At 37.4% G+C, this 13506-nt stretch overlaps 2 protein-coding genes across 2 annotated transcripts in view; both read right to left on the minus strand.

The window, feature by feature from the left end:
- Positions 1 to 2565: 2565 nt before the first annotated feature.
- Positions 2566 to 6587, minus strand: PEPKR2 (phosphoenolpyruvate carboxylase-related kinase 2). The gene is made up of 3 exons (XM_078576874.1): positions 4856 to 6587; positions 3637 to 3933; positions 2566 to 3009 (listed from the first exon to the last, which is right to left on the minus strand). Exons 1-3 carry the CDS (start codon positions 5541 to 5543, stop codon positions 2750 to 2752), a joined length of 1245 nt encoding a protein of 414 aa, XP_078433000.1. The 5' UTR covers positions 5544 to 6587; the 3' UTR covers positions 2566 to 2749.
- A 2310-nt stretch (positions 6588 to 8897) lies between these two features.
- The window catches only part of LOC144704190 (Clathrin adaptor complexes medium subunit family protein), a 36333-nt gene continuing 31724 nt past the window's right edge, over positions 8898 to 13506 (minus strand). Inside the window, exons 10-13 of the mRNA XM_078576484.1 lie at positions 10490 to 10577; positions 10066 to 10126; positions 9785 to 9858; positions 8898 to 9158 (exon numbers count right to left, since the gene is read on the minus strand). Of these exons, the coding sequence (XP_078432610.1) occupies positions 9060 to 9158; positions 9785 to 9858; positions 10066 to 10126; positions 10490 to 10577 (322 nt within the window). The 3' untranslated portion in view covers positions 8898 to 9059. The remainder of the gene's footprint in view (positions 9159 to 9784; positions 9859 to 10065; positions 10127 to 10489; positions 10578 to 13506) is intronic.

Consider the following 13506-nt stretch of genomic DNA (forward strand, 5'->3'; position numbering starts at 1 on the left):
AATGCTATATATGCTCATAAAGATAAGCCTTCTTCACATAGTTATTTCTCTTCTTAGGATCAATATCACTTCAAGATAGTGGTAAGAAGAATATAATAGATTTATTCCTCTACTAATGATGCCTATGAAATAAATGTATTTCTAAAATAAATGGAACTACCATTATTCACAATAGTTAGGAATTTCCTAGTATGTTCATAACAGATGATGTTCTTTATTATGCTAGGAACATAATAATTTTTCAAATATACCATATTTCCTACGGGATTCTTGAGGTTCAATATCCATAAAGTGATTGTTCTAAACTTCACAAATATATTCATAGCCTAGATATCATCTCTGAGCTATTTTAACAAGGTACTATGTGTAGTTCCTTTTCTAATGACATTTCAGATCATAGTGTCAATATCTGTTGTTTCTTACATCCTTTTGTGATAGGGCTGGCTACCTTAACGTGTTTTGTTTGCTTGTACTTCTCAAGGACATGGAACACCATTCTTTTTGGTCAATACAACCAAGGGGTCTCAATATTTTTCCTTCTTAGGGTTTACTTTTAATGTTCTTAAGCAAGTTAAGTGCGAGTCAGGAAGGAATTGAATGACAAGGTCAATGATAAAGTGAAGGGAACCATTCTCTGACTAGATCTCACCTCCTTGTCACTTCAACCATCTTCACCACATCCTCATGTCACTTCAATAAACTCTTGATATTTCTCATCCTTAAGTCTTATTCAACTCATCAAATAATTGTCTTATATTGTTTCATGGCCTAAGCTTATGTCATCATCATACCTCAATAGCTCATTGAGGCTGCTGAACATTGAGCCACATAATTGTGAAATATTTGATTCTAACTCTTCAATTGTATCCCATCAACAACATATAATGTTACCTCAGTATGAGAATCATTCATAAAGACAGGCTAAATTTGTGTTATTGAAGACCATCATCAAGTTCTTGAACATATCATAAGTTATCAACTTGTCAAATGAGTTACATCAAACTTGCAATGTAATAGCCTTCGTTATGATAGGTATTTGGAGGAGATTAGGAAAATTAAGACCTATAGGTTTAGCAAATGATATGTTCATGACCAAGTCCCTTGACATGGGTGCCCAATAATATGTATTATGATTGATGGGGCTATAAAACCCTCAAGTATATGAAATCAGAGAAACTGGCATTCTCCTTGTGGGGATCAGAATCTCAGAACACGACCTATGATCTGGAGCATAACCCCACCAATCATAATACATATTATTGAGCACCCATGTATTAGACTTGCAAACAATTGCAATATCCAATTGTAGTTTGGTCCCCAACTCTCATGCAGCCTAGAGTATACCCCCACTAACCACTGAGTTTGTTCTAAGCATTATCTTTGTTACTCGATGGAAACAGATTTGTGTGCAATCCTGGAGTATACCCCACCAAACTACACGGTTCCTTTACCCCCTTCTTGTGTCATACACTAGCACTTAGTCCGCCTCCCAAATAAGTGAGCCTAGAGAAGACTCCAACCCAACATAAGCAGATTTGGATTACCCTTGAGTTCATCGCTCTTGCAGTACGGCTAAGACATTTACAACCTAAGACTAGTTTTAATTTGAGTGTTTTTAACTTTGGTCTCTAATGTCATGAGGAGAACAAGGTAATATCTCATGTTTCTTCATCTAGATCATATGAATAATATGTCTTGTGTGTTGTTCAAGGATATGAATGTATCTTGACTATCAATTATAGCCGAAATTCTAAGCCCAATATCTCTCTTTATTGGTCAACTATATCCTAGGGATCCTACATTAGGTCCTTCAAGATTTTTTCTACGTTCCCATTCCATCCAACATTTCACAGCAAATTATTGCAACATATAAATCAAATACATAAATGAAATATTAAAGCAAAATGTAATTGTATTTCATCACTTTTAAATTTAAAACATGACAATCATGTAAAATAAATCAAGAAATGACCATTTAAACAACTTAAAATGGTTATAGGAATTTTATTGATTTTAATAATTTAACTCTTAAATTATTACATTCAATTATTCCAAAGAATATATGCACTCCCCAAGTTAAGGAATTTTATTGACGTCAAATAAATTAACTCACAAAATCAAATACATATTTTCTGTATCTTGCCATTAAATAATCTAACTTTTAAATTATTCAACTAAAATAAAGGGATATCCACATTTCCATTTTCCATTTATGATTTATTCCACATTAAATATTTTAAATTATAAATTATTCGTGTCAAGAAATCAATTATATATTTTTTATGATTTTTTGAGAATTTATTTCATGTGTAAGAGAGAGAGAGAGAGAGAGAGAGAGAGAGAAATTTAGGTGTTTACAGAAGGTCCTGGACTTTGAAGACTCAAGCAACAAAGCAATTGGGAAGAAACTGAGACAGACATACAGAGATTAGTATTCATCAATCTATGTAAGATATATATATATATATATATATATAGAGAGAGAGAGAGAGAGAGAGAGAGAGGGAGGGAGAACTAGGTATTTACAAAAGATGCTGGAAATTAAAGAGTTGAGCTATTTTCAACAATTAGGGTAAAAGAGAATATAGAATCATCAGCCAACTAAAATCTTCATATCTACAAAACTCCAGGCCAGAATAGAGAGCACATATGGAGGAGAGTTAGATATTTACAGAAGATGCTGGAATTAGTTGTTTTGAGCTATTTGCTGCAAAGCGGGGAGGAGGGGAGGTAGGGGTTGGATTTGAAATTAGAAGGCTGCACAGAGGTTGGATTTGAGGTTGGAGGAGTACTCTTGCTGGACAGGTCCGCTGCCAGTGCCGGGCACGCAAGGCCTGCTTCTCTTGGGATCAGATATCCTCACTTGAGATAGGGCAACAGCCAGCACATCAACCAGGCCATGGTCCTCCTCGTCCGAGTTATCGGAAGAGATGTTCTTGGGACCTGATTTTAGAGAGAGAGATGGTTCTTTTGTCGGCGCTTCTGTGTAGAAGGTTATCCAAGGATGACCTGACAAGTGAGAAACATGGTCAGTGGAAAGATATAGAGAACGTGGTAGATGGAGATGGAAAGACAGAATAGAAAGAAGGTAGGAATGAGGGAGAGATAGATATCTAGATAGAGATTAATGGATAGAGATAAAGATAGAGATTAACAGATAGAGATAAAGTTAGAGATATGGGTAGGGATAGAGATAGAGATTTACGGATAGAAATTGAGATACAAATAAAAATAGAGATAGAGATAGAGATTAATGGATAGAGATAGAGATAGAGATAGAGATAGAGATAGAGATAGAGATAGAGATAGAGATAGAGATAGAGATAGAGATAGAGATAGAGATAGAGATAGAGATAGAGATAGAGATAGAGATAGAGATAGAGATAGAGATAGAGATAGAGATAGAGATAGAGATAGAGATAGAGATAGAGATAGCGATAGCGATAGAGATAGAGATAGAGATAGAGATTTAACAAATAGAAATAGAGGTGGAGATAAAGCTTAACGGATAGAGATAGATTTAGATAGAGACAGAAATAAATATTAATGGAGGGATAGAAAGAGATAGAGAGAGAGAGAGATTGGGACGGATAAATTGAGAAAGAAGTAGAAAGATGCAGATAGAGGGTAGCTTACTGAGCACTTCCTCTGCAGTGATTCTTTTGGCAACATCTCTCCTTAGCATGCGCCGTACCAGGTCGCGAGCAAGGTCTGAGACAGAGCCCCATCGCCCGGAGGAGAAATCGAGCTCCGAGGTCTTGATGGCTTGAAAAATAGATTCCAGAGAATCTCCAAGGAATGGAAGGGCGCCCACCAAGAGCAAGTGTAGGAGAACCCCCGCTCCCCAAATGTCCACTTCTGCAGAGTAATGGCCGGAGAGAACCTCCGGAGCAACATAGGCTGGACTTCCCACAACGCCAGACAGCTTCTGGCCTGCCAAAATTCATCACAAAACCATGAGATTCATGCAGATGATATTACCCATATCACGAATCAACATAAGATTCCATGTCCAACATTCATTCTGGGTATACAATGCTATTACCCATATACGAATCAGCATATAATTATAAGTTAAACACTCATTCTCATAACACGATGATATTACCCATAAAATGAATCAGCATATAACCATATGTTAAACATTTATCCTTATTACAAGACCCATTTGGAAACGGCAACCTTGTGGCCAGCCAAAATTTATTAAAAACCCACCTGATTCTAACAGTGATAAATACACGATAATATAGTCATGCGTGAATCGGGATATAATCATGTGTGGGACATTCATTCCAAGTACATGATGATATTACCGATATATGGGTAATATCATCATGTACTCGGGATGAATCACTGCATCATCGTATGTTAAACACTTCTGATTATATCAAGATACCACCCATATCATGAATCAGCATAAAATCATATTTTTGAACAATCAGTCCGAGAGTATGATCTCATCATGATATTACTGATATCATGAATCAGCAAATGCTCATTTGTTAAACATTCCGTAGAATTACATCATGATACTACTGATATCATGATATCGTGAATCATACATTGAACATTCATTCTCATTACAGGAAAGATTTTGCAGCAACGTGCAATTGACATGAAGAAGATATTACAGATTCATGAACCACCATATAATCAATCTGCCGGGCATTTTATCTGATTACACGATAGTATTACCCGTATCAGAAATCGGCATATAATTACAAGTTGAACTTTCATTCTGATTACACAATGGATTTGGCGACAGGACACAAAGCATGCACACGATCATAAATCTGACAAAATCTCGAAGAGGATGATCAGCAACCAGAGAAGCAAGCAATCAATCAATCCTCACCCTTGGTAACTCGGACGGCAAGCCCGAAATCGGCGAGCTTCATCCTCCCCGAAGCCGTCAAGAGGATGTTCTCTGGTTTCACATCTCTATGAATAACTCCCATATCATGACAATACTTAATCACAAGCACCAGTTCCTTCATCAATTGAGCAGCCTTCTGTTCAGAATGCATTTCTTCTCTGGCGATATGATCGAGCAGTCGCCCGCCGGAACAAAGTTCCATGATCAAATGAACACTGTCTGAATCATCATAAACCTTCATAAGAGTAACCACTCCAGGATGGCCTGAGAGATGTTGCATGATCTCCACCTCCCGATGAACAGTTTCTTCTCCGTTCTTGGGAAGAGTCTTGCAGGCGAATTCATCGCCAGTGGCGCGATTAATGCACAATCTAACAGACCCAAATTTCCCTTGACCGATCTCCGTTCCAAGGATGAACTCGCTCTCCAGTTTCTTCCTTCTCCCGATCCGAGTGCAGGCCTCGATGCAGCCCAGCTTTCTCTTCAACCCCCTCAAACGGAAATCCGACGGCAGAGATGCGTTCTTGCAAGGATCACTGGGAACGGACGAAGATCCGGGCTCCTCTCGGCATTTCTTGCGGTCTCGGGCGGCTTCTTCTTGTTGATCGCTTGATGGGTTCGGTCTCAACGACGGGAATGTCGGCCATTTGCCGCATTTCCTCTTCATTGTCAAATTTCAAGCAAAAAGAATCCCAGGAACGAAGAACAGACCACAAATGGGGAATAGGGTGGCGACAGTTCTGATCAGATGAGGAATTTGTAAAAAGATGTAATCAGCACCGACCCTTTATCCAAGATCGAATATTTTTTTGCTGAAAGGCGAACCCAAGATCAGGTTTGGCAAACAAATCTCTAGCACGAAGAACAGACTGCAAATAGGGAGAAGGGTGCAGCGAATTTCGACCAGATGCAGAAATAATAATCAGATGGAATTGGCACCGACTCGTAATCCAGGATCGGAGATCAGTTAAACGAAGGGCAAGCTCTAACACTAAGAAAGGGCTACAAATGGGAAAAGGGTGGTGAGAATTTCGATCAGATACGGAAGAAACAAAGAGATGGAATTGGCACCGACCCTTTATCCTAGATCAGAGATTTTGTTGGATGAAAGGCAACCCAAGATCAGGTTTGTCACAAAAAAAAAATAGCACGAGGAACAAACAGCAGATGGGGAAAAAGGTGGAGAGATTTCGACAAGATTCGGAAAATTATACCCAGATGGGGTTGGCACAGACCTTATATCCAAGGTCGGACATTCATTAGATGAAGAGCAAACCCGGATCAAGAAGAAAAAAAGAACAGCAAACGGGGAAAAAGGGGGGCGAGAATTCCAACCAGATACCGGCCCTTTATCCAAGATCAGAGAATTTCTTTGACAAATCCAAGATCAGAAAAGGAGGAAAATGCCCTTGTTTCTCTTCCTGCGGGTCATCTATGAACAGGTCGCCGAAGAAGATGGAAACCCATGATCGCCCCGTGATTGAGCAGAGGCCCGGCCATGGTGGGTGACAGCGAAATAGCTGGTTTCGACGATAATGCAGCCTCTAATCGCGAAATCATCGCTGGATTTTGATACCAGATCGCTCTGCCCTGCGCGAAAATCGGGAAAGGAGGGGAGAAGACTCCAGGACAACACTTGCCGGATCGAATGGACCCGGCAACCTGTTCTTCCCACAGCCAAGGGCTTGATGTCTTGTCCTTCCACCAGTAATGGGTAGGCTTTTAATGGCAGGCTGACTGAACTGGACAATAAATCTCTATATTTCTATTTTTTTGTTCATTTTAAACGAACAAAAAATTCGCAAAAAAGAACCGCACATGGACAAAAATGAACATTTGTTCTTTGTTCTGTTCTTTTAAAAAAAAAAACAAACAAAATTCGCACATTCGCACAGAACTAGAACAAAATTTGCACAAAGCGAACAAAAGAACCGCACACAGGTCTGTGAAATGTTCTGTTCGAACTTGTTTTTGTTCTGTTCAGAAAACCGAACAGAACAAACAATTCGCACAAAAAGAACAGAACGACCATGTTTATTGGGAAGGAGTAATTTTTTCTATTGAAGGATAATACTAGGTTGTAAGTTTTTTATTTTTTATTTTGGTGATATAGTAGGTGTTATTGTGCCTTAACAATGGGCCTCTGGGTTTGGTCAATTGAAAAAAAAATAGTGTCTCTAGTTTATAATATGATACATTTTGCAAGATTTGAGTTTTTTCTTTGAATTTAGTTTTTTTTAAGTGTACATCAACAAAGAGATATGACATAAATATTTGAGATTGGAGTATTTATTGATCACATGGTAAGCAAGGAATGTGCATTAAATGGCTTATCAATTTGAATTGTGTGTCTTATTTGGTGTGTCATCGAACTATTTGCTTATTGAATTAGATCATCTCAAATCAATCTTTTATAACCTATATCTTAGTCTTGTTATTTTTCAGTATAGAGTAAATTCTGGGAGACTTTTCTTGAATTTTCTAGATGGTTTTTTAGTTTTTTTGAAATTAGACAATCTAGGGTCGGCCTAGAAGGATAGGCTTGGTAATCAGGTATCTTGGTGATCTCTTACATTTTCATTATCACGCGCTAGCTGTCATGATGATACTCAAGGATATGTGAAGGAAATTTGATTACTCTACAAAGGAGGAATTTGTATGCTCATGTTGCATAAATTTTGGGCCCAGTCACTCCAAAATTCATGAAATTTTCCAAAATGCTTGTGTTGAAGTGAATCACCTTTACCTACTCAGTATGTAAACTATTGAGATAAATGTCACAGGTCATGAAGTGGATTGAAGTATATTTTAACAGGAATATTTCATCATCTTGAATTCTAAGTAAACACTAAGCATCAACCACATTAATTCATATATTGATCGTGTAAGTAATCTTAAGCCATGAGACACAAAGAACATGTTGTGCATGGAAATACCAAACAAGGAATGTGCATGTTTTGAGTATGACCTACAAATCCCTAATCATGTGATTCTAAACAGTAGATCTAATAATACCAAACACAATAACAAGTCCATGAAGGTGATTATGTGGTCAAGATGGGATCATCTACCCGCAGTATAAGAAGTCTACTCTAGGAAGATGATGCGATGAAGTTCACTTTTTCAATACTTTCTCCAAATTGATTAGGCCCTTATTTTTATTGTTCTTGTAAGGAAAAATGTTAATGGTGGTGTACAAATCAAAAACCTCATGACATATTTAACTCAATTTTTGGATTTTTAATGTGTTACTCCAACAGCTCCTCATAACACAAATGCCTCTAGGATGAGTTACATGAGGAAATATATAATATCACATGTGCCAAAACCAACAATTGATTAAGTTATGTTTACTAATAAAGATTGTTGAATAGAAACATTAAACACTATAATGAAAGAGCACATATGAAGATAGGAACATGAGCAGTAAATGGAAATTCATTCCCACATTATGAAATTTATATTGAAGTATTGCGTGAGTTAAGTCTCCAAACTTATAAATAACTCTATCTATTTGAGTGGCGTAAATAGCAAATTGAAAAGGACAAAGGTGTATTGACTGTTAAACATCATATTGTCTCCCCAAAAATATTGGTCTAGTCATATAATTTCTTCCATTAAGACATGTATTGACTGATTACCCCAAATCACCACTGGTTACATTTTTTCCCTAGCTAGTGATTATTCTCATTCTTTGAATAATGGAGGGCAGATGATTCATTAGTGCACATGAAACATGTTAATCTATAATAAACAAAACAGAAGCAAAAATATATATTATTGATGTTTATCAGGCTGAAGTAAAGGTTTTAGCGAAGTTCTAGCTAAGGAAAAAGCAAAGCTACCATTTATAAAATATTGATGTGAAGGTTTTGGCATGCATCTCTACTGGATTGAAAATTATGTTTCAATGACTCCATTATTAGTTTAGAGATGAAAGTCATTTTCCATACCTTTGGAAATTCAGACTTCTAATAAAACAGATAGATTAAACTAGGATAGAACTACAATCAAGAGAAACTCATTGAAACGCTTCTTTCTGGATGTTTCTTTCTGGAAAAATAAACAAATACCATCCAAAACGCTTTCTAAGAGAAAGTGGAGTGAGAAACACAAAGGGAACATGTAACCTTCAACTCTTTCTTCAGCGGGGTCGGCGCTTTTATGACTATTATCATCTCCATCACAAGCGAGCGACATATGAATTGGCTTGGGTTACATATCTCACCCAGCGATACGGGTTGTAGGTTCTAGATTTTTTTGCAATTTCGAGGTATCTAACCTGAAAAAAAAAATTGTATTTTGGTGTTAGATAATGTGGATATTATGCAGGAAAAAGTGTAAGAGCTGACATATTTACAACATTATCACTCTGAATCACCACTCAGAAAGTTTGTCCCTATGAAGCCCAAAATTTTAGGCAAATCAAAATTTTGAACTGTGATGAAGAAAGTATGAGAAATTTCCCATTAATTTGACAAAATCACCTTAAAGATGAGTGGTTTTCACTTTTTTGAGCCACAGAATAAGGCCATCAGATTATCAGTAGGCAACTTTTGGCTTTGTGCGTGCCTTAATCAGAGTTTTAATCATACTTTTTTTTCCTTTTCTTCCTGTTCACAAGACCCAAGTAAACCAACAAGGTGCATAGGCAGCACAAGTATCAGTTATTTTCTTGACAAAGGTGACAAGAAACTAATCCCTGCTTACATAAATTATGAAGTATAGAAATCCTACGCAAACTTGAACTACTCAAAAACTAAAGAACCGACTGACCAACACTACCAATTCCCGCATTTAAAAAATATGTAAAAGCAATTAACAGAGAACTGGCATGATTCTTCTCAAACAAAGACAATTTGTAATAGAAAAACAGAGATTTCCACCCAGGAAAAACGAATTACAAACCTGTAACCTGGACGAATTGAACATCGGTATGGTGAAAGTCATATTAATAGGCCCCGCTTCTCTCATGATGTTTCCTGAATTGAAAAGCAAATAAAAGGAGTTTCAACATCTTTGAGACTAGGCATGGGAAAGGATTCAACAGATTAGGTGGTATCCTAATATTTAAAAAATGTTAGCAAAACTTTTACGGAGAGCTAGAAGATCATAATTTCAGATAAACTCTTGGCATAAAAACTTAAAACAAATTGAAAATGTTTAAACTTGAAACACAAGCTCCCTACCATGTGATTCTTGGTTGAATGTGAGCTTTGCGCGGAGAGTGTGCTCAGATCCGCCAACTATCTGGAAGATTGCATGAGGAAGGTGAGCAAATTTTAAGATTAAGTTCATTGATCAATATGAAAATGATGCCAAAAAGATGGGTTCTAGAAATCAACAAATTTTCGGGAAAACAGGCAGAGTTCTTATTTCTAAGTAACATTAAGACAAGGATTGGAACTAGCATAACTGTTTAGGAATCGATGTGTTTATTATCATTATCAGAAACTCCCACTACGCCACAGCTAGAAATCAAACTCAACATCACGTACCATTTGCTTCAGAGCTTCACATACAGCTCAAAAGAGTCGGAAATTTTCCAATTTCATAAACTGTATTTCATTTGAACTCTTAATAAAAAAAGGGAGGACGGATAACGTTATATACCTTCTTCAAACCCCATTCCAACTTCTTTGTTCCTTCTTTGAAGTCCGTTGTGTTCCCATTAGTTCCTGGCTCCAACTCAAAACTAACCCTGAGAAATCATTTTAGGAAGACGGTTTCATTGATGTTCTCAGTATAATATTAGATAAATATTTGAAGGCTTAATTAATTTGTATTTTTTACATAAAATTTGTAGATAATCTATAAAGCAACATGTTAAGATACTTTAAGTCGTCTGAAAAAAATGTGAATATTTTCCCAGTATAAGAAAATAATTCCAACACTTAAAAAAATAATTACCCATAAGATGAAAATGCAGCAGAAAAATTACGAAGATGAACTTAACGCTAATAAATTGATCCACAAAGAAGCTTCAAGTATGGGAATGAGTGAGAGAGAGAGAGAAGTTATTTCTTCGTAATTTTATAATTATAACATCTGTAGGTTCAACGAAATTATCCAACGGTCAGAATGCTAGTTCACAAAATCATCAAAGACACATTGATATTTTTCGAACATCCCAAAAAGGTAGCTAAGCTTACGATTCCTGAAAAAATAATGACAGGGAAAAACCACTGCACAATGACAAACCATAAAGAAGGGTGAAGTAGTTCAAATATAGTCTTCAAGATATATAATTTCATCAAATAATACGTAAACTTGTAAAGGAATCTCTTAGGGGAAATGACGACAAAATATTGCCTTGATGCCAATGCTTCAGAGAAAAATCTTAATTACTGCCACCAAATAACAAAGATAACAAATAAAAGTATTGACTAAAAATAAATCTTCAAACATGAAAACAAACACCCAAATTGAGATGTAAATTCTCACTTTTCCAGAGATTTTTCAAAAATTGGAGTCTGTGACTGCCCTAGGCTCAATTGAATTACAACACACGCTTACAATTGACATTCAAACTCACGCCCTTTAAGATGGTTAGTGGGAAACTGATCAGGCAGGGGAAAAAATTCCCAATAGATGATGCCAATCAGTATCTGATTTAAAGATATCAAATCATTGACCTTATCAAGAAGAATTTTATTCGAGGTGCAGGTGCGCATGAAAACTTATTCAGATTTTTCTCATAGGGACCTCAAATTTCTACTAGGGAGGTGGTATATTAGAAATTGACACATTACCAGATGAGGTCCATGACTAGAAAACTGCATGAGAAGCTGGATCCTAAATTTTTATGGGCCCTACAGTATAATGAAGCAATAGAAGCAGTGACTGGGTGGAATTACCAGCCTTGGCATTCATAGACCAGGTTAAACTCTGGTCTCCATGTAATATGATGATTTGACCCCAAACCCCCAATCTTGAGTTTTAGAATCAAATGATTCCAACGGATCAAGGTCTTACCCGGTGATGTCAACCATGCCCATGCCAGTGTCAGGTCATTCCCATTCAATTGAAGGGGTAAAAAGTCCGCGCTTTGATTGCTAATGATACGCCATTAAAAATGCATTGCCCTTTCGTTCATTTGCCATTTTCCACCATAAATTGAAACAATAAACTCGGATACACTGTCAGCTGGAATTCCTCCATTAACTCAGTGCATTAAATTGTGTAAAGCTCCAATTCTCCAAGCCAAACTGACAAGTCTTCCATTTATACTATTATGGTGATGTCCCTTCCAGACACCATCACTTTATCCAGCCTCTCCCCATCGGGTGCATGAAACACCAGCAAAAAAGGCTCCATACTCTTGACCCATCCTTTCATGATGTCTCCACGGAAGGCACCTCTATTTTTCTGACAAGGGTCACTGAGTCATGTCCTCCTTATTCCAGGTTACTTCAGATAAAATTCATTTAACCTTCCTTTTCTCTGTTATCGACTTGGAAGGAGGCAGTGTCTGGCCCCAAGTGTCATTGACATGGTTCCCCTGATGTAGTTCGCCCTGATATATTTTGCCCTATATTCGTTGACAATGAAAGCAACCTGTTAGGAGGCCTTCTAATTAGGTTCCCACCTTCCACCATGGGGACAAGGTGAGAGCGTCAAGAGTGGAGTATAGACAGAATCCCTATAAGAATATGTCAAGGCAAGAAGGCTGAAGTCCAATTAGATGGGACTCCATTTCCTTGAACCTTCGGATGGCACAAATATCCATGTATGGATATGGAGCTCATGATCCCCAGAGTTTTGCTGTACACCAGCAGTATATCATCAAAGAACTCTAGAACAAACCATCACAAGCAATAAATAAAAATCGAACGTATATTTTTTTAAAGCTCGATAATCTATGCAGACTCGGCCTCCCTCCTTTCTTTTTAATCAAGAAGGCTGGGCTGGAAAAAGGAATAGAAGGCATATAACTTGAGAATACAATTTATCAAGATCTCAGACTCATTTTTATGCAGGTGACACTAACTGTCTGGCCTGATATGTACTGGTATGGATCACAGTAGAAACTGAATTTTGTGATCACAAGGCCGTTTGGGTGGATAAACTAGCAACATATCAAAAACCTTAGGTAGAAATAGCATGGCCTGATTAGGGTCACAGTTACCATGAATCCTTGTGAATTTCCTTTAACTCCTCACTAGTTCATGAACTCGCTGAGATGCAGGCAGATCGCGTGGTTTGAAACCCTGGTCAGTGTGAAGCTCATAGATTCAATCACACCAAAGGATTTAGAGAGTCACGAGATTGTAATTTGAGTAGAACCAGCCAAAGGAGACTTGAGCAAATTCCCAGAGACAATTGATCCCCCAACACCACATCAATGTTTCTGAGGGGTAACGAAAGAACATCCTGCTCAGTAGTTAATCCCTAGAGATATAAAGGAAAATTTAAGCAAATTCCCAGAGGCAATCTCAGGTAACCGTCTCCCAGTATGACATCAAATCACGGTCCATCTAGAACCAGAATGGACAGTATAAGCAGAATGTGAGGATTAATAAAATTGTGGGTAGTTCCTCCGACTATCAAAACCATGAGCTGGAGCCTGTGTATACTACCCAACATTTTTAAAGAGCCCGAGGATGTAGGTCTTCGGGATATCTGAGGTT

The sequence above is a fragment of the Wolffia australiana genome, chromosome 6 (assembly GCF_029677425.1).
Source record: "Wolffia australiana isolate 7733 chromosome 6, ASM2967742v1".
In the NCBI taxonomy this organism is placed as follows: domain Eukaryota; kingdom Viridiplantae; phylum Streptophyta; class Magnoliopsida; order Alismatales; family Araceae; genus Wolffia; species Wolffia australiana.

Bases quoted from the DNA above. Each gene is read 5' to 3' on its own strand.
- PEPKR2 (XM_078576874.1), bottom strand. From the start codon at position 5,543: ATGAAGAGGAAATGCGGCAAATGGCCGACATTCCCGTCGTTGAGACCG. The intron at 3,934-4,855 runs GTGAGGATTGAT...GAATTTTGGCAG, and splicing joins TGCCGTCCGAGTTACCAAGG to GCCAGAAGCTGTCTGGCGTT. The intron at 3,010-3,636 runs GTAAGCTACCCT...CTCACTTGTCAG, and splicing joins CACTGCAGAGGAAGTGCTCA to GTCATCCTTGGATAACCTTC.